General features: G+C 43.9%; 1 protein-coding gene across 3 annotated transcripts in view; it reads left to right on the top strand.

Moving 5' to 3' along the window:
• Positions 1 to 18,096, top strand: part of Dscam (DS cell adhesion molecule) — a 655,493-nt gene that overhangs the window by 432,735 nt on the left and 204,662 nt on the right. For all 3 annotated transcript variants that reach the window (XM_048803693.1, XM_048803694.1, XM_048803695.1), the window contains exon 10: positions 5,915 to 6,034. In XM_048803693.1, coding sequence (XP_048659650.1) covers positions 5,915 to 6,034 — 120 coding nt within the window. The remainder of the gene's footprint in view (positions 1 to 5,914; positions 6,035 to 18,096) is intronic.

The following is an 18,096-nucleotide window of genomic DNA, read 5'->3' as shown; positions in this document are numbered from 1 at the left end:
CACGGGGCCTTGGCACAGAGTCAAGGACAAGTGCAGAGCGTTTCTGAAGACACTCCAGGAGTTGGGAATGAGTCGCCCCCCGACGGAGGTGCAGAATAAATGGGGGTGCTAGAAGTGGAATTCAGGGCCTCATACCTAGTCGTTCCTGGTCATAGTCTTCCAATCCTGGGACGTTACAAAGCTCAGCACATTTGTAATAGACTGGATCATCAGGAAGACTGATGAATATTTAATTTAAAACAAATCAGCTGCTATCATAAGAGGAATAGAACTAACAAAGAGCAAAATCACCTTAGCTCTCATGTACGGGCCTCAAGGCTCAAGTAACAGTGGACCAGTGATCTCAGTGATGTCACCCGCTGGGCCACCCTGGCATGAGTGAAGTCATTTTGAGAGGACGTGCTAGACTTAGTGGCAGGACACACATGCCCGTGGCCCTTCCTCCTCGTGGCTCTGCACCAAGGACGGAGGCTCAGACACCACGTGCCTGCTGGCTGGGATGCTGATGTCCTCATGAGCTTTGCCTCTCATGTTGGCCCGTAGTTTCTGGGGGTTGGTGGTGAGCTGTCACACGGAGAAGCACACACACAGTCCAAAAGGCTGCAGTCAACCCTCAGTTGATAGGAAAAAATCAAAACTTCTACGAGGTGAGGCCACTGTTCTATTGCTGTGTTTATTAGCCCAATTTCTGATGTCATACCCATGCCATCACTTTCCTTCACTCATTCAGCAAGTACTTATTATACAGTTATTTTACAATCGATATTGTTCTGGGGGATAGGGATATCATCCAAGGCCCCGACCCACGGAGCCCAGCTTCCAGTGCAGGAAAGAGGTAGTGCCCAGGCCCACCAACCGTCCCTGTGTCCACATGTGCGAGTAAAAGCACACGGTGGGGTGACTGAGAGGGACAGGGACAGAAGTAGACCTGCAGATACGATGGACAGGGTGACTCTTCTGACAAGATTTTTAAGTAGAGCCCAGTGCAGCAGTGAGTCCCAGGGATCTGAGGAAGTGAGTCCCAGGCAGAGGGACCAACAAGGACGAACACCCTGAGTCAGGAGTGAGTTCGGAGTGTTCCTAAGACAGCGAGAGACCTGTGGGCCCTGTTCTCTAAGAGGGAGAGGTGAAGGCAGAGGGTCGGGGGGCCAGGTCATCGGCTCACAGAGTGATGGGAGACCACTGGGTTTGGTGTCAAAATCTCATCTAGACTGACCGGTTGCCGTCCTGGCTGAGTGCCCTCCAGTGGAGAACCACAGCACTGACCCCCCCACACACACATACTTCCTTTAGCCACACCAGCTAGCTTCCCGTCATTCTGCCCTCAGTAGAACCCAAGCCCTGTCCCTGTTACAGCCGGGGAAGCCTGCGTCCGTGTTCTGGAGGTGTACGACCCAGGAGCCATGAATTCCACACATGAAACAGGCAAAGAGTCTGCACCTAGAGAAGTGCCTGTCCTGTCCTAAGTGTATCACTCCTCCCCTGAAAGCCACAATAGAAGCATGCCCCAGGGTAATACCCAGGTCAGGCTCAAGGTCACCCTATTTTAAACAACCCTCACCTTAGGCATGTCAGGCTCACTCTTCATCAAAGGACCCCTTTGAAACTTTAGGAACAGCCTGCAGAGTTTTGGTATCGTAGAATGCTTGTCAGTTTGCTCATTTGGGAAAACAGGGGTGCTGGGAAATGTGCAGGTACTTAAGATGGATTAGGAGAAGCACATGGCAGGAAGGAGCTTCAGTGCCTCTTGGGGACGTGTGGCCAGGGGGCATAGGATGACTTTAAACAGGGCAATCTCATCGTTCTCTTTATGCCTCAGCAGGGTCCTCTGGGCTCCTGTGTGGAGATTGGACTCAGGTTAGCAGTCTGGCAGCTAGACAGTTAGGAGGCTGAGATCAGGTAGGAGACCATACTGGCCTTGTCCAAGCTTTAGTCCTCCTGAGAGGAGAGCGTGAGGTGCAGACCGGCTGCAGATTACTTATTCAGGATATGATTCACAGGTTCCCCCAGTAAGAGAATGGAAAAGAAAAGGAGAAAGGTTAAGTAAAGTTTGCTTTAATGAGCTAATTGCTACTGTGGGAAGTTGGGCTCACTGCTGCTGGGAATCTTCAGAGGAATCAATAGGACAATGATTCTCAAGATGGGGTCTGGGGACCAGCAGCCTCGGTTTCACCTGGGAGCTTCCAGGTGAGGATGGAGAGGCAGGGCCTCTACCCTAACTCCTGGCCCTCCCTGATCAACAGTGGTTTCCCACCATTTCTGGATTTTACTTCTGAAGTTGAGTGAAGGTTCATGACTTCAGAGAAGCACTAAGGGAGTGGAGAGAGACACTCCTGCCCGCTGTGCAGGATCCTGGCCCAGTGTGGGGAGCTGTCCATCCCAGGGTGCTGAAGCCAGTGGACAGAGGGTGGTACTTGACCACACCCCAGGCTACCCACTGTGACTTGGCATGTGGATGTGGAGATGCAGGGAGTTTGAACATGTGTGGTGCATTTTCAAGAAGGAATCGTTAGTACCTGGTACAAGAGATGAAAGAGGGCCATTGGAAAGATAAGTCTCAGCTTACTTTCTTAGGGACTTTGATCGATAGTGGTGACAGGAGCAGGTACCATTTTGTAGGTCTGAGTTTGAAGTACCTGGGAAATATCTGGGAGTCTGGAGGATATGGTGGTCTGGAGGATATGTCCACCATGCTGAGAGTAGGTGGACGAGCCCAGGTGTGCTGGCAAGATGGGAAGAGGGCTGGAGACGCAAACTTGAGGAGCAGGAGGATGATGGAGGGGATCCCCTCTGTTGTGAGTCAGTGAATTAAGAGTTGTTCTGGGACAAATGCTGGGAGGGGCCAAAGGAAATGACTTCTAGGATGTGAAGCACACTTAGGTACTTAGAAATGGTCCCATTTATTATGAAGGGACTCCTGGGGAGCTCCAGAAAAAACTTCTGGTTCAGGAAATAGTTATTTAACAAAGATTTCCACTGCTTTTAATAACCTACTGTTTATTTGAAAAGTATTGGAGACTTCATGCATCTCTAGAGGCTTAGGGCATACAAGAGCATGCCATGGATTCCATATCAAACACCCTTTCTTCTCTACAGTTTCAATCTTTTCTGGTGATGGTGGTTTTTTGTTGTTGTTGTTGTTGTTGTTTTTAAGAGATAAAACCCCCAAGGGACTGTGTGTCTTTTATGTTTACATTAGGCTCTGGGTGGGCAAAGAGGACACACTTAGCAACCTAACACAGACTTCTACCAGGGATCTATCTAGACTACCTGTTGCTAGGCAAACTCAACTCAAGAACGTCCCTAAAGATGTGTGATATGAGTGCATCTGGTCTCGGGTTGGCTCAGTGCGAGAACCTAGATGATTCCAAGCTCAGAATTCTTGTTGTAAGTTCATTTTATTGAAAGGAATCAACATAACTGCTAGTACAGGAAGAGACACTATGTAGGTTCTGTCAGTCTTCTGTCAACTTTTAAAGGCAAGGCAGATCACCTAGAGGGTCCTCTTTTCTTTTATGGAGAGGATCAGAATGTGGCTTATTCAGGCACTTAGTTTCTTTTCCTCAACATGATCTCAGGTGGCATGATACATGAGCTGATAATTCAGCTGTGGATTATTCTCCTTGCAGTAACGATTTGGAGGCCCACTTATTTCTTTATTAGGCCTTCATGTGAACATGGAGCTTGTTGTATCTGAAGACAGAATTTCAGTCTGAGAGCAAAGGGGTTCACAGCGAACTCCCAGGTACTCCTAATGGAGTGGTTTCCAGTATTCTACCAATTTAGTGACCATTTTCATCTGTATTTCTTTATACTTATAGTTTGTTAATGACTATTTCCCACAGAAAACTCTTTGATGAGTTTTAGAATCTTTTCTATGGATTAGAGCCAAACTGAGGGAGGGATCATGGATGGATCATAATTATTGTATCCATGACAGACAGGATGAAGGAAACTGCAGGTCTGCCTTCCATCCTGGAGAGAATTATTCTAGAACCATGTTTTAAAATTTGTCATCCACCCTTGAGGTTAGTGGATTATTTTAATTAGAAAATTTTCTCTGTATAATCTCTAGCCTATTTCCTAGAAATATTTTCTTTACAATGAGGAAGTCACCTTTTGTTATCTTATTGTAAACATATTTACATTTTATTGAATGTATTTGTCTCAGACTATCATCTACATGAAGCAAAATTGCTCACTAGTTAAGCAATATGCCAGAGACCTATTGACTGTGTAAATTACTTATTTAATTGTCGAGTTGGGAACTTTGTTCATTAAGGATGTGTCAAAGCTGGACATACCTATATTTACTAAATGAACTAGCATTTCGACTCACTCTGTATCTACCAACGACTGTTCTAAGAACTTTCCTAATCTTAACTCATCTGATCCTCAAAACAATTCTATGAAATGGCTGCTGCAATTATCCCTAATTTGCATATAAGGAAATTGAGGCCAAAAGACATTTTATAACTTGCACAAGGGGTGGCAGAACTGGAGGCCAAAGTGTGGGTTCCTCCTGGCTGTGCGCCCCGAGCCATGGCTGTCTGTGGCAATCCAAGTGCAATGCTTTCTTCGAAAAGCTGTGCTAGAAAGTTTCAAGCATTTTTTTTTTTTCCTCTCTCTCCCAAAGCATAGCCATGAGTTGGTTCTTGTGTCTTGATATAGTTCCCCCCCCCTTGGTTATTTTCTGGCCAAAGTGGTCTTCACGTGACTCTCGTCACTCTGACCTAGTTCTGAGCCCAGCTGACTTAGATCTTGACCCTCTCCTGAGTCAATGACGTGATAGCTGGAACTCCTATCTGTCGGCAGCACAGAAGCCCGTGTTTCTGTCTCAAGATGGAGAATTATGGACGTTGCAAGGTGGACAAGTTCGCCTCAGCAGGAACTGTGGAATGGAGGGAAGAACACTCACTGCCAGGTGTTTAATACCCAGCGGATGGAGCCCTCTCCTCTCACCTCATCCTGCCTGCTGGTTGAGAGTCTGTCCCAGGATGAGCTCTGCATCTGCTGGGAGACACCCACAGAGTAGGCACTGTCAGGTGCCACTTCTACAAGACTTCGTACCTTCTCTTTAAGAAAAGCCTCAAAGACCCCTAGAAGCATAATCGTTTATCTCAGAGGCATTTTCCGTCCCTGGGCAGGTGTGCTGTATGTGAAGCTCTGGGGCATACTTTAGCTAGGGATGGACCTTTCCAGCGCCTCCCAAAATTCAGTAGCTAAATAGTCACCTAATACACCATTTTTTCTAAGGACACAATGAAGTCTTCGTGGAACTAACTTGAGCTGGCCTCCATAGCCCTACGTGGCCCTGAACAGTGCTGACATCAGGAATAGGGCTCATGTGCCCTCCTGAGGTGTTCAGGGAAAGTTCAGTACCATGCTGTGCCCACTGCTGCCCACAGCCAGTGCCTATTAATTACCCAGGTCTTCTGCTTTAGGAAAAGCAGACACTAGATGTTCTGAAAAGTTCATACCCAAGGGAATACTTACCCTTGACTCTCACTCCTGGAGGAGCAAACCCATTTTGTCCCTTTAGATGGCGGTCACAGTTCTATTTTCCATGGACTACTTTCCTGAAGATCTCCAGGAGCACAGAGCAACACCAGAAGGCCCGTTCCCATGGTCTGCCCACCCTCCCACGGTTAAATGGCCAGTTTTCCCTAGTACGAAAAACAAGACAAGACGACAAAGAGCTCTGTCTACAAAGGCTCACTGATACGTACGGAGAACTGGCCAGCAAGACATCGCTGTTCTCGCTGGTCTCCAACTGCAGACACCAGTTCTGTTTTCCCATATACGTAAAGCATTCTTTGCATTCGAATGTTCATAGAAATCATGCAGTGTGGTAAATCATGCCTTCAATCCAAAGTGGTCTCGTTTGAATGACTGCCAATGTTTCTCTTTTCAGTTCCTCCCAAATTTGTGGTTCAGCCCCGGGACCAGGACGGGATCTATGGCAAGGCTGTCATCCTCAATTGCTCGGCTGAGGGTTATCCTGTCCCCACCATCGTGTGGAAATTCTCAAAAGGTACCGAGTTACTTGATTTACTTGTTATCTGCTAAGCATACAGGCTATTCTCTAGAGATGCTTCCTGCAGGTAGAGTGTGGTTCTGTCTCCTCCGAGTCTCGGGTGTTTTCACTCAGACCATGCAAGTTCATGACAATGTGTCCTTGGAAAGACCCCCAAAGGACATCATCCGGGTAGGCTATTCCAACACCTGGGAAGTGACTATCTGTCTACCTGTAAGTAACAGTGATCTGCTTGGAGACCACTGCAAACCTGCACATGAGAAGCTTTAAGGGTGAATTGTCAAAATTATGCTGTCCTGGAAAAGTTTGTGCCCACTGTTAAGGCATGAGATTAAACAATGGAAGAAAGTTAAAAAATAAAATCATTGGCTGGCACAGTGGCACAAGCCTGTAATCCCAGTGGCTCAGGAGGCTGAGGTAGGAGGCTGGTGAGTTCAAAGCCAGCCTCTGCAAAAGCAAGGTACTAAGCAACTCAGTAAGACCCGGTCTCTAAATAAAATACAAAATAGGGCTGGGGATGTGGCTCAGTGGTTGAGTGCCCCTGAGTTCAATCCCTGGTACCAAAAATAAATAAAATGAAATAAATTAAAAAGAAATAAAATCATTAATTTTTTTTGAAAATTTGCCTGGTCACTTTAGAGTAGCTGTTTGAGGTATGATCTCCTTACCTTGGTGATGTTTTTAAAGGCAGTCCTATTGTGAGTGGCATTTAATATTATTTTCTAATGACTGGATAGAGTTTAGATTAACACATCAGTAAGTACACTTAATTATCTGTTGCCTGAGCTAAGAATGAGTTCAATGACAAATTCATGAAGGTCTACTCTTTCTCATATTCCTTCTGGATGTGGGTAGTTTAGGATTAGCTTTCTATTCATTTTTTTTTTAAGTTTTGAGTTTGGTTGACATATAATTATACATACTTACGGGGCACAATGTGATGTTTTGATACATGTTTGCATTGAGAAATTATCCAATAAGGCTAATTAGCATATCCATTACTTTAAACATTTCTCATTTTCTTTGTGGTAAGAACATACAATATCCTCCCCTCTAGCTATTTTGGAATGCACAGTAAATTGTTGCCAACTCTGCTCACACTGCTGTGCACTAGGACACCAGGATTTATTCTTCTTATCTAATTTAGCAGCGCCCCCAGCCTGCCCTCCCCAGCCTCTGGTAGCTGCTATTCTACTTGAGATTACTTGTATTTTGGGGGTTCCACCTATCAGTGGAAGCACACGAGATTCCTTCTGTTCAGCTACTTCACTTACTAAGTCCTTCAGTCTCATCCACGGTGTCACAGTGACAGCCTTTCATCCTTCTTTGTTAGTTCTCCTAAGTCATCAGGGGCCCAAACTTCTCAAATCGGAAGAAGAGCTCTGCCACTCTGCAAGTATCTCTCACCCGGTGTTCATGTGACCCAGAAACCTGGCAAGAACAACTAGAGGAGGCTCTAAGTCAGGTTGGCACATGGTTTCAGAGGTTGCGGCCACACTCAGCAGGCTCCATGGCTTTAGCCCTGAGATGAGGCAGAGCATTATGGCAGAAGGCTGTGGTGGGGGAAAGCTGCCCAGTTCCAGGCAGCCTGGAAGGAAAAAGAGAGAGAGAGAGAGAGAGAGAGAGAGAGAGAGAGAGAGGGAGAGGTGTAGGTGTGTGTCAGGGCATGCACCTAGTGACCCACATCATCCACCTAGGTCCCCGCTCCCAGCTGTCCAGCCATCAAGGTCTGTCCAGCCATCAAATCAAGGGATTTGCCCTCCTGATCCAATCACATCCCCAAAGCCCCGTCTCTGAACAGGAGATTTTGGTGGACATTCCACATCCAAACCATCACACCCTCAAAGACAGACATTAAGCTAAAGTGGTGGCTCTGACGTTTCTGTGGAGGAGGGGGCACCAGAGGGGAGTATGTCACACATCAGTCCTACTGACGTCCCCGTGACCAGGTCACTCCTCCCTGTCGGGGTCTCTAGGCCATGTTGTGGCCAGCACATGGTCATCGTGAGCTTGACTTATATTCATTTATGAAAGGAGGGGAGGATGGACACTGGGCAGAGGGCATCTCTAGCACTTTTTTGGACGTGTCTCTGTTTTTCTAGAAAAATGACTTTTGATCACATTGATCTTGGTAGGTGTGTTCATTTTTCCCAGGAATAATTTTCTACAAGTAGAATTGCTGGCTCAGAGAGTGAACGATTTCTCCAGCTTTTGAGATGTGTTGACAATTTGCCAGTGTTGACTCATGCACACACCCTCCCCAGTTTGCAGGGGTGCCTGTTTCTTGTAAGCGTGGTAGTACTCCATATATGCTTGTGTTTAAATATTACCCAGTGCAATAGAGGGATAATGTATATTTCTCCTTTAATTATGTAAGTAATAAAGATGTTTCTCTGAAAACCATCAGCTTTGCTTGTGGAACTTGTTTCCTGTAATCAAAATCATCTCTCAGAGCATAAGCACCACTCCTTGAAATATGACAAAACAGACATCAATAAACCAGGCTCAGGTCACCTCCCTGGGAGCTGTAACAGTTTAATCCCAGGGCCACAGAGTTCAGAGTGTATCACAGTGGCCCAGGGTAGCTGCTTCAGAAATGAACCACACTTGCTGAAAAGTCGTACTGTCACTTTTAACCTTGGATCTGCGTACACCAAGTCTAAGGCATTCAATCCTGTCTCCTGATTTTTCCTCTTACATGAACAAACAAGGTCACTTATCTATAAGAGAGTTTTAAAAATCGGGGATTCATAGCCTGGTGACCCTCACCTGGGCTCCCAGAGTTCCACAGGTGAACTAATTTCTTCCACAGGCCTCTCATTCACAGTGGAGGGAACTGGCATTAATCACTGGCCTGAGACCAGGGCCACCCCTTGTTAGCTGCTGGGAACCCAGAAGGGCTGCCAAAGGGAGAGAATAGATGATGCCCTGGCCTGTGTCCTTCCCTGGCCCGTGGGGATGGACGATGCCTAGAATGTTCCAGAAACTCCAAGGAGGACACTGTATGTAATGAAAGGAAGTCCCAGAGGTCCCAGGAGGCCAGAGTCCTGTGCCAGTCATCACAAGCATGTGGCTTTGCCAAGTGTGGAGGGTGGCCTGAGCCCTGGGACGGTGATCTCGCCAAGGCCAGGAGGCTGCTGGGATGGCCTAAGCCAGGAGGTGTGAGCTGCCCACACCTGAGGGGTGCCACCATGCTTGCTGAAGGCAGACGGCACGGAGAGCAGGACCTGAAGGCCTGGTAGGAACCCTGGGGGCGAGGACCTGAACAGGTGGACCAGCAGTTGGTTCTGACTGTCCTTAGCTGAAGGACTCCATGAGGTGTGAAAGGAAGGGAGACTTGGAGGATGGCTCTGGGTCCTTGCGCTGATGACTCTGAGAGGAGTGGAGGGGCTGATGGGAGGAAAGGGCAGCTCGGGGGTCAGATCCAGGCTGGGACCAGGGCAGGAGTCCGGGCCTCAGTCCCTGAGCACACAGCTGGATTTCTAGAAGACGCACTGGTGCAGCGCCCCTGACCTTCTCTTTCTCCCTCTGTGATAAATGCTGCTCTTTGTCAGGGCTTCCACAGTCTGTTCTGCCACCACACGCCAGCTTCCGTTTGTCACCACAGTTCTGTGTCAGGCTGACTCTGTGCTCACCACAACCCCACGGCCACAGTGGTTCCCAGAGAGGAATGTCCCAGCTCTCCCCTGTTCACAGAGGACCCCCCCTGGCCCACTCTCCCCTGTTCACAGAGGACCCCCCTGGCCCACTCCTCCCTGTTCACAGAGGACCCCCCTGGCCCACTCCTGGTTACACATGTCTTTATCAGTGCATGTAGTTACACCTGACAGTGGGGTTCGTTTTGACGTAATCCCATGAGCATGGGATGAAATGTGCTTCATTGCAGGGCCCAGAGCTCCCCCTTTCTCTCCCTCCTCCCTCTCTGCTCCCCTCCCCTGCTCTGCTGACCTTCCTTCTCTTTATTCATTGTTTTTCCAATTGGTGATTACTTATGTGAACGTGGGACTCTCTGTGGCAGGTTCACGTAGCTTCATTTGTCAATTCATTCTGCAGTTCCTGCCTCTTCCCTCCCTCCCCTCTCCAGCTCCTTCCTGTACGCCACTGATCCCCTCAATCCTCATGAGATTCTTCTCCCCCTTTTCCTTATCCTGGCCTCGCTTCCTCACATGAGAGAAAAGCACTGGACCCTTGACTCTCTGAGTCTGGCGTACTTCACTTATCGTGATGTTCCCCAGGCCCATCCACCTACCAGGAAATGCAGTAATCCCATTCTTCTCCACAGAGTGCTCACGCCACACTTTCTATATCCGCTCACATGTGGACAGGCCCTGGGCTGGCTCCGTGTCTTGGTTCCTGTGGACTGTGCTTACTGGGGGAGGCTGGTGGCCCACACTGTACGTATGGGGACAGAGCCACCTGACTTCCCTTAGAAGCACTTGGCTATTCTGCTGGGGTGCACCCGAGAGAGAACCCCTGCCTCTGGGACAGTCACGGTCTATACCTGCGTGTTGTTTTCTGTGGTCAATTTCCCCATAGATGTGCTGGGCCTGTTCTTAGGTACATTCAAATGTCTTTTATTTTTAAAGATATTTTGTGACATTTTCCTGTAAATATGTGTCTTCTTCCAAGCTTTCCCTTTCTCCTTCAGGGTCTGCCATTACTGTGTCAAAGGCTCCTCACTTGTTGACTACAGCTGCCATTTTTCTCTCCTTTTAAACTCATTTATTCTCATTTTAATTTGTTTACTACCTTCCAACTTCTACTCTCTGTCTTTTTCCTCAGCAAAACCTCTCCTCCTCTGTACGCCTTCCAATTCACCCTTCATGGAATTATTTTATCTTTCCCCTTCTCTCTCCAGTTCTGCCAGCTCACACTTCGCTCTTGAGCCGTGGCTTTAGAGTCAAGTGACCATTCACAGTTTCTTCTCAATCGTGGCAATATTTTCCTGGTGAGATTACTTGCTATTTTTCAGTTTCTTTCTTCCATTTCTTTATACGGTCTCTGCTAGATCTGGCATCCTTTTGAATACTTACATGTGAAGAAATTCACATCCCCTGGAAGAGATTGTCTTGTGCAAATACTGGATGGCCCAACCCTACCCTCTGATTCATCCATCTTCTGGCTGATTACCCAAAGTGCTTACCTCGTGCTAAGAAGATTACAGGATTTGCATATTGTACGCACTGTGTTAAATTTTACTCTTTAAAATGATGAATCTAAAGTAGATGACTGATAATTATATCAGACCATGGCCACATCCACTGCCTTAGCAAATGGGATGACTCCTGGGACAGTGTGTTCACTAGGATACTGTTTACTATGATTGGGCCTGCAGATGCTGTCACCCTTCAACTTAGGCTCATTTTTCTGATGAAAGAAAGATTTAATGTTTTTCAAACACTTAAACTTCATTTCTCTCTTCATTAGCTTCTTTTAATAATGAACAGGCTTATCTCAGTCCAGAGGGGAATTAATGGATCATCCTTGTCCACTGTTTAATTGAAAGGGCTTAGCAAAGTAGTTAAATTTCATGATGCCCTTCTTTAATATAAGTGCTTCAACTAATAAAAGTATTTTTAAGGTGAAAATTCTTTAAGGAAAGGAAAAAATATGTAGTGTTTACATAGACAATCCTCTAATATTCTCAAATTCTACAAGTATTACATTAGATTTTGAGAATTTTCTAAACATAGCTTACATAATTTTTAAAACCCATCATTTTTATTTGAGATTTCCTGATTTTTAGTCTGATGGAGATATTTTTTTAAATTCTCCATTCAGCCAAGTTTTCAGGTTGTTCCCCTTAGACTAGAAGTAGCCCCCCAATTTGCAGTCATCGTGGAGAAAGACGATAGTAGTTTTAATAGATTTTCAAAATGTGGACTTGAGTAAAAACAATGGAGTTTTTCCTTGATTTGAAGGTGAAATCCTTTATCCTTACATTAAAGAACTCATTATCCAAAGAAGTAATCTTAGAATACATAAAACCAAGTCCTTTAATATGAGATCTACTTTTACAGGAGAAAGAAGAGTCAATCACATCCATGGACAAAACCATAGTTGACAATATTCAGCATCAAATTCTGATTAAAATAACAATAATCAAAAAATGTAAAATGAGAATATAAGGACATCTTCCTAAAACCCCAAAGGGCTTTGAAACATGAAGAAGAAAACAAAAGGCCCAGCAGAAAAATGAGCAGGGATATGAAGGAGCCGTTTACCAAAGAACTAGTAAAAATGGGCAGTAAATTTTTGGAAAGAAGTTAAAAAATTATATATAAGAAAAAATAAACCAAAAACACTCTGAAACATTTAAATTAGTATAATAAGACATGTTATATGGATGATTAAAAGGATTAATAGTGTACATTTGTGAGGAGTCAATTAACTCCTGCTAACACTGTTGAAGATAAAACTAGTACATTCTTTACTAAGCAATTTGACGAGACCTGTCAGCACTTGACTCTTAATTTAACTCTAAAGGCAAGTCCTACAGATGGCCCAACAGTGTGCCTTCCCCACCATTGTGAACTAGTGAATGAAGAGGTGGGACTTGGTCCCTAAGGTAGAGTCAGATAATCATAAAGTGATTAAAAAGTTGAAAGCAGCATTAAAACAGCAACAATAAGCAATATCATGTGCTTACGATGTGCCATACCCTGGTTCAAGGACATCCATGCTTACAACACCCAATGAAGGGGGCACTATAATTATCTCCATTTTATAGGTGAGGAACAGGAAGGCTCCCTACCTAATTTCTCACAGTGTGTTGGTGATCTGTTGCTGAGTAACAAATCACTCCAAAATTTTATGGCTTAAAATAATGCACACTTCTCATCTCCCCTTTTCTGCTGGCCTGGAACACTGGTGGCCGAGGGAAGTCCTCTGCTTAGGTTCTCTCCCAACACAGCTTATTTCTGTGTGGTGTGGGCAGGGGATGCAACTCCTCAGGGTATGTCCTGGGCAGGGTCTTCTTCCAAGCTCCTCATGTGATTGTTGCATGGTCAGTTTCTTGCAGACTATGGTAGGAGGCTGCCTTCAGTTCCCTCCCCTGGGAGCCTCTGTGTGAGAGAAGGAAGCTCAAATGGCAGCTGCCATTCCTTAGGGAGAGGAAAGGAGGGGAGGAGAGAGAGAGAAGAGACAGCCTGCCCAGTATTTGCCACAGTGTGGGCGCTCAGTAATTGAACAATAGCTTCCACTTGTGTAAACTGAGGATACTCTTTCTATGTGCTTAGAAATATTAGGAAGGCTATAATCCCTCCAGATAGTGGGGTTGGAATCTTGGGAGAAGAAGGGCATTTACATCCTTCTACTCTTCAAAAAAAAAATTTTTTTTTTTTGAGAGAGAGAGAGAGAGAGAATTTTTTAATATTTATTTTTTTAGTTTTCGGCAGACACAACATCTTTGTTTTTGTATGTGGTGCTGAAGAGACAGATAGCGGGCCGCACGCATGCCAGGCAAGTGCGCTACTGCTTGAGCCACATCCCCAGCCCTCAAAATTTTTTAAAAAGAAAATTCACAGAATTCTCATGTTTAACACTCCGGAAAGCAAATTAGTAGATAGCTTTCATTAGCAAATTTTATTGATTATGTTTCAAAATCAATCACTCATTTAGTTATGTGATAATTCAGCGCCATGCATTTAAAATTATTTGTGAACTTTCACATGACTGAAGTTTTAAATTACCTATGTTACACATACGTTTCTAGGATAATTTTGTATTGTATACATTTTGGTAATTTCTCTGCTTCTGAAGAGTGAAAAGATTTAGGAATAAGAATGATTTTATTCATTTAGTGTTACTTTGTAAAATGTTTAATAACTGATACTGAGAAAAGGAGCATACAGAAATCATAAAAAAATTATTATATTTTAAAATAGAAATCAATTATATTTTTGTATACTAGCACTAGGTACACAGATACCAAAATTAAAAACATGAAGCCATTTATAATTAGTCAAAAAATTAAATAATAATTAGTAAATCTAACAGATATGTACAGAAATTGTATGCTAAAACTATACAATGCTAATGTAAGAAATCAAAGTAATTTAAATAAATGGAGACACATACCATGTTCATGGATTGGAAGACTCGACATCGTTAAGATGTCAGTTCTTCCCAAATTGATAATAGAGATTTAACACAATCCCTCTCAAAATCCAAGCAATACTATTGTTTTCAAAACTCATTCATACCTTGTTTTGAATAAGATGAATTTTTAAGAATTTGTTTATGTAGACCATTTTATAATATTTTATACCATAGATATATAATGAAGAGCTCATCCAAGTAAACACTGCTAGCATATCCTCTTCCTTCCAATTTTGCACTTATCTCACATTTGAATTCCTCTGAAACCCAAGAATAGCCAGTGAGCAGCCAGTATCCAAGTCCTGCCCACAACCTGTTTTTATAAATATTTTTTCGGAACATAGTCATGCAATTAACTTATTGTTTTTCACAGCTGCCTTCATGCTTTGGTGGCAGAGATGGTTTTAAAAGAGACTGTATGGCCTGCTAAACTTACAATGTTTAATATCTGAGCCTTTATAGAATAAGGTTGTTGACACCAGTCTGAAATTATTGGTTATTTCTATCCATGAACTAGATAGAACTTATATACTTTATAAAGTTTACTTCACATTTTAATTATTTTCAAGAACTTATAATTTTAATGAACCAGTATAGAAACTGTTTTATTAAATTCATCCTAATTATTTCATGTTTTGATGTAAATGTGTTGTCTTCTTTTAAGTTTCAGTTGCTTGTTCCTAACATATATAAATAAAATTGACTTGGGCTCTGTGTACGGGTGTTGGTATTTCATGCCTTTACTAACTTGCTTTATCGTTTTAGCAGCATTTTTCGTATTGTTATCATACTATTGATGGAGTCATGCCATCATCAGTGAAGTGATTTCGTCTTTTCCAATCTGTGTTCATTTCACTTCATTTTTCTTTTTTCTTGTTCTTGCTATAGTCTTCAGAACAGTGTTAAATAAAACACTGGTATCTTACATCCTAGTTTCTTTCATGACCTTTGGTGATAATTCAGTCTTTCACAATTAGGTTTGAGGTTATTTGTAGAGTTTTGATCATGATTTTTGTTCTATTCCTATTTTTCTGTCAGATATTTTTTGTGAGTGGATGTTGAATTCCACGAACTGTTTTGTTGTTTTCTTTCTCTTTTTTTTGTCCTCATTGAAGTTGATAATATGGTGTTTAGGTTTTGGTCTACTGACTAATTTTTTTAACTTAAACCAACCTTGCATCCATGGGGTACACCTGTGGTATGTTGTTTATTTTTATTTATTGGTAAACCTTGCTTGGTTTACTTAAGGGTCTTCCTATTTATTTTTGTCATGACAGTGGTCTGTTGTTCTCTTTTTCTTTAAGATCTTTGGTTTTGGTATCAGTGTGATGCTGACCTCATAGAAACAGTTGCAGACTTTCCTTCCTATAATGGTATGTGTCAATGAGTATTATTTCTTCTTTAAATATTGGGTAATATGTTAGTGAGCTTCCTGTCACTGTGATAAAGTGCCTGAGATAAATCAACTGACAAGAGGAAAGCTTTGGTTTGGCTCATGGTTTCAGAGGTTTCATCCAAGATCACTTGCCTCTGTTTTCTCTGGGCTTGTGAGTCAGAGCATTGTGGCTGGGAGGGCATGGGGGAGCAGAGCTGCCCTCCTCATAATAGCCAGGAAATTGAGAGAGGAAGGAGAGTGGAGATGAGACAAATGTGCACTTCAAAGCCATGCCCCAGGGGCCTCCTTCCTCTAAGGTTCCCACTACTCCCAACAGCCCACCAGCCCGGAGCCGGGTCTCCATGACATGGGCCTTTGGGAGACACCTCAGACCCAGGTTACTATAGAGCCCCCCATTGAAGCCATCCGAGCTTCGACGCTCTTTGTAGAATGTTTTAAACTACACATTCCATTTCCCTAGTAGACAGGGTTATCTATTGTTTGATAGATGTAGGATAATTAGGATTATCTAGTTTTTGAGTGATCTTTGAGATAGTTTTTTAAAGAAATTTACCTATTTAAGTTGTCAAATTTATTGATACCAAATTATTCTTTATATTTTCCTATTATCCTTTTAATGCAAGTAGAAACTACAATAATAACCTCTTTTATTTCAGTTGCTTGTAGTTGCTTTTTTCTTCACAAATTCAGGTAGAGGTTTATGTATTATATTGTCCTTTTCATAGAACCAGTTTGGGGCTGTACTGGATTTCTCCTACCGTTCTTTGTCTCGTTGACTTTGCAGTGTCCTGTTGGGTTGTGTTTGCTCCTCATGCAGTGCCTTCTGGCTCTATCTGACATTTGTCCTCTTCTAGCACAGCATTTAACATTGCAAACTCCCATGGAAGTGTTGCTTTAAGCCACATTCCACACATTTTGATACATTGTGTTTTGGTTTTTATTTTTACTCAACTCAAAATATTTTTCACATATCTATAGTGATGTCTTCTTTGACTTGTAAGTTATTTATAAGTGTGTTGATTAATTTTCAAACAGTCGAAGCTCTCCTAGGTATGTTTCTGGTATTGATCTCAATTTTAATTTTGCTGTAGAAGTCAAACATTCTTTGCATTGTTTTCATTGGAGAGCATTTATTTAAATATGAGTTATAACGCACAGTATCATTTCTCCTGTTGACTCTCTAAGGCTGTCCAGGCTACGTAACAGGTTACCCTAGACCTAAGCAACAAACTAGTCTCATGGTTCTAGAGGCCGAGAGCCTGAGGCCAGGTCACCAGCTGGTGGGATTTGGGAGGGGGCCCTCTTACTGTGTCCTCACATGGTAGAAAGGATCAAGAGAGCTCTCCATGGTCCCTTTTACAAGGGTACTAATGCCATTCGTGAGGGCTGCACCCTCATGACCTAATGATCTCCCAAATATCATCCCATTGGGCATCTCGACATATGGTCCAGGGCACACAGACCTGCTCGCTTGTGGTCATTGTTCTATGGCCACTTGATACAGTACACACTCTGCTATTGTTGGGTGTAGAATTCCACAAATGCCCAGTAAGTCAAATTGATTGATGGTGGTGACCAAGTCCTGGGTATTTCCAGTGTTATTTCTTCTGTTCTTTCTACTCTCTCCTTTGAGACTGCAATTACTCATTGTTAGACTATCCAGAATGTTATATGCTGTATTTTTGCGGCTGGGCACAATTCAGGAGCCACTTGTCAAAAGAAACTAACTTTATTTTTAGAACCACACACACTGCACCACACAGCTCCTCAGGAAAAACCCGCAGAGCCCAACTGCCACCACCGGCTTCCCACAAGCCTCTCAACCTCCCCGACTCCTCCTGCTCTTGAGGCCGATTGGCTGGGTCGCGTGGGCAGAGCCAAAAAAGTCCCCCAATGAGCAGCTCCGTGGTCTGAAAGGGCAGGGAAACAGCCCAATGAGCATCACCGCAGAGGAGCCAATCAGCTAGAAGTTGCTGGGGCCACTGTGAGCCAATCATCAGCTGGCAGTCTGAAAGTTTGCTGGGGCCCCTTTGGCTGTGTCTCTCAACATCTCCCCCTCTCTGTTTAAACAACAAGCATGTGGCTTAGGGACCATGCCTGCCTTAGGTTGTCCAATAGTACATATGGTCCTTACCTGTTATCGGATGAGCTGACCTCAAGGCGTCAGCCTCCTGTCTTAGGTTGGTACCATTGCAATGGGATCTTACCTGTCACTGACTACCGGTCCAGTATACAGCCACACCTGTAGATAGGTCTTTGTATCAGCGGGGGGGGGTGAGGTTCTTTGCCTCACCTCTGTTGGTCCCCAAATTTTAGCTGAACGACCATGACAAGCAGAAGGGAGGAAGATACACCAAGCCAATTGACGGTTTCTTTTGGAAAAATTGTACCACTGATGACATCATCAGCAAAAATACCACAACACTACCACAAGTCGCTGCACCAACAGATAGTTCACAATGCATACAGGTGAGTTCACAATGCATACAAGTGATTCATAGTCCAGGCAAGTTTTGCAAGCCGTTCAGTGATGGCTCTTGCAGAAGCTGTAGATTGGTTTTAT

This window comes from Marmota marmota, unplaced genomic scaffold, assembly GCF_001458135.2.
Source record: "Marmota marmota marmota unplaced genomic scaffold, marMar, whole genome shotgun sequence".
Classification (NCBI taxonomy): Eukaryota; Metazoa; Chordata; class Mammalia; order Rodentia; family Sciuridae; genus Marmota; species Marmota marmota.
Note: the sequence above shows the minus strand (reverse complement) of the source record. Positions and strands in the feature narration are given on the sequence as shown.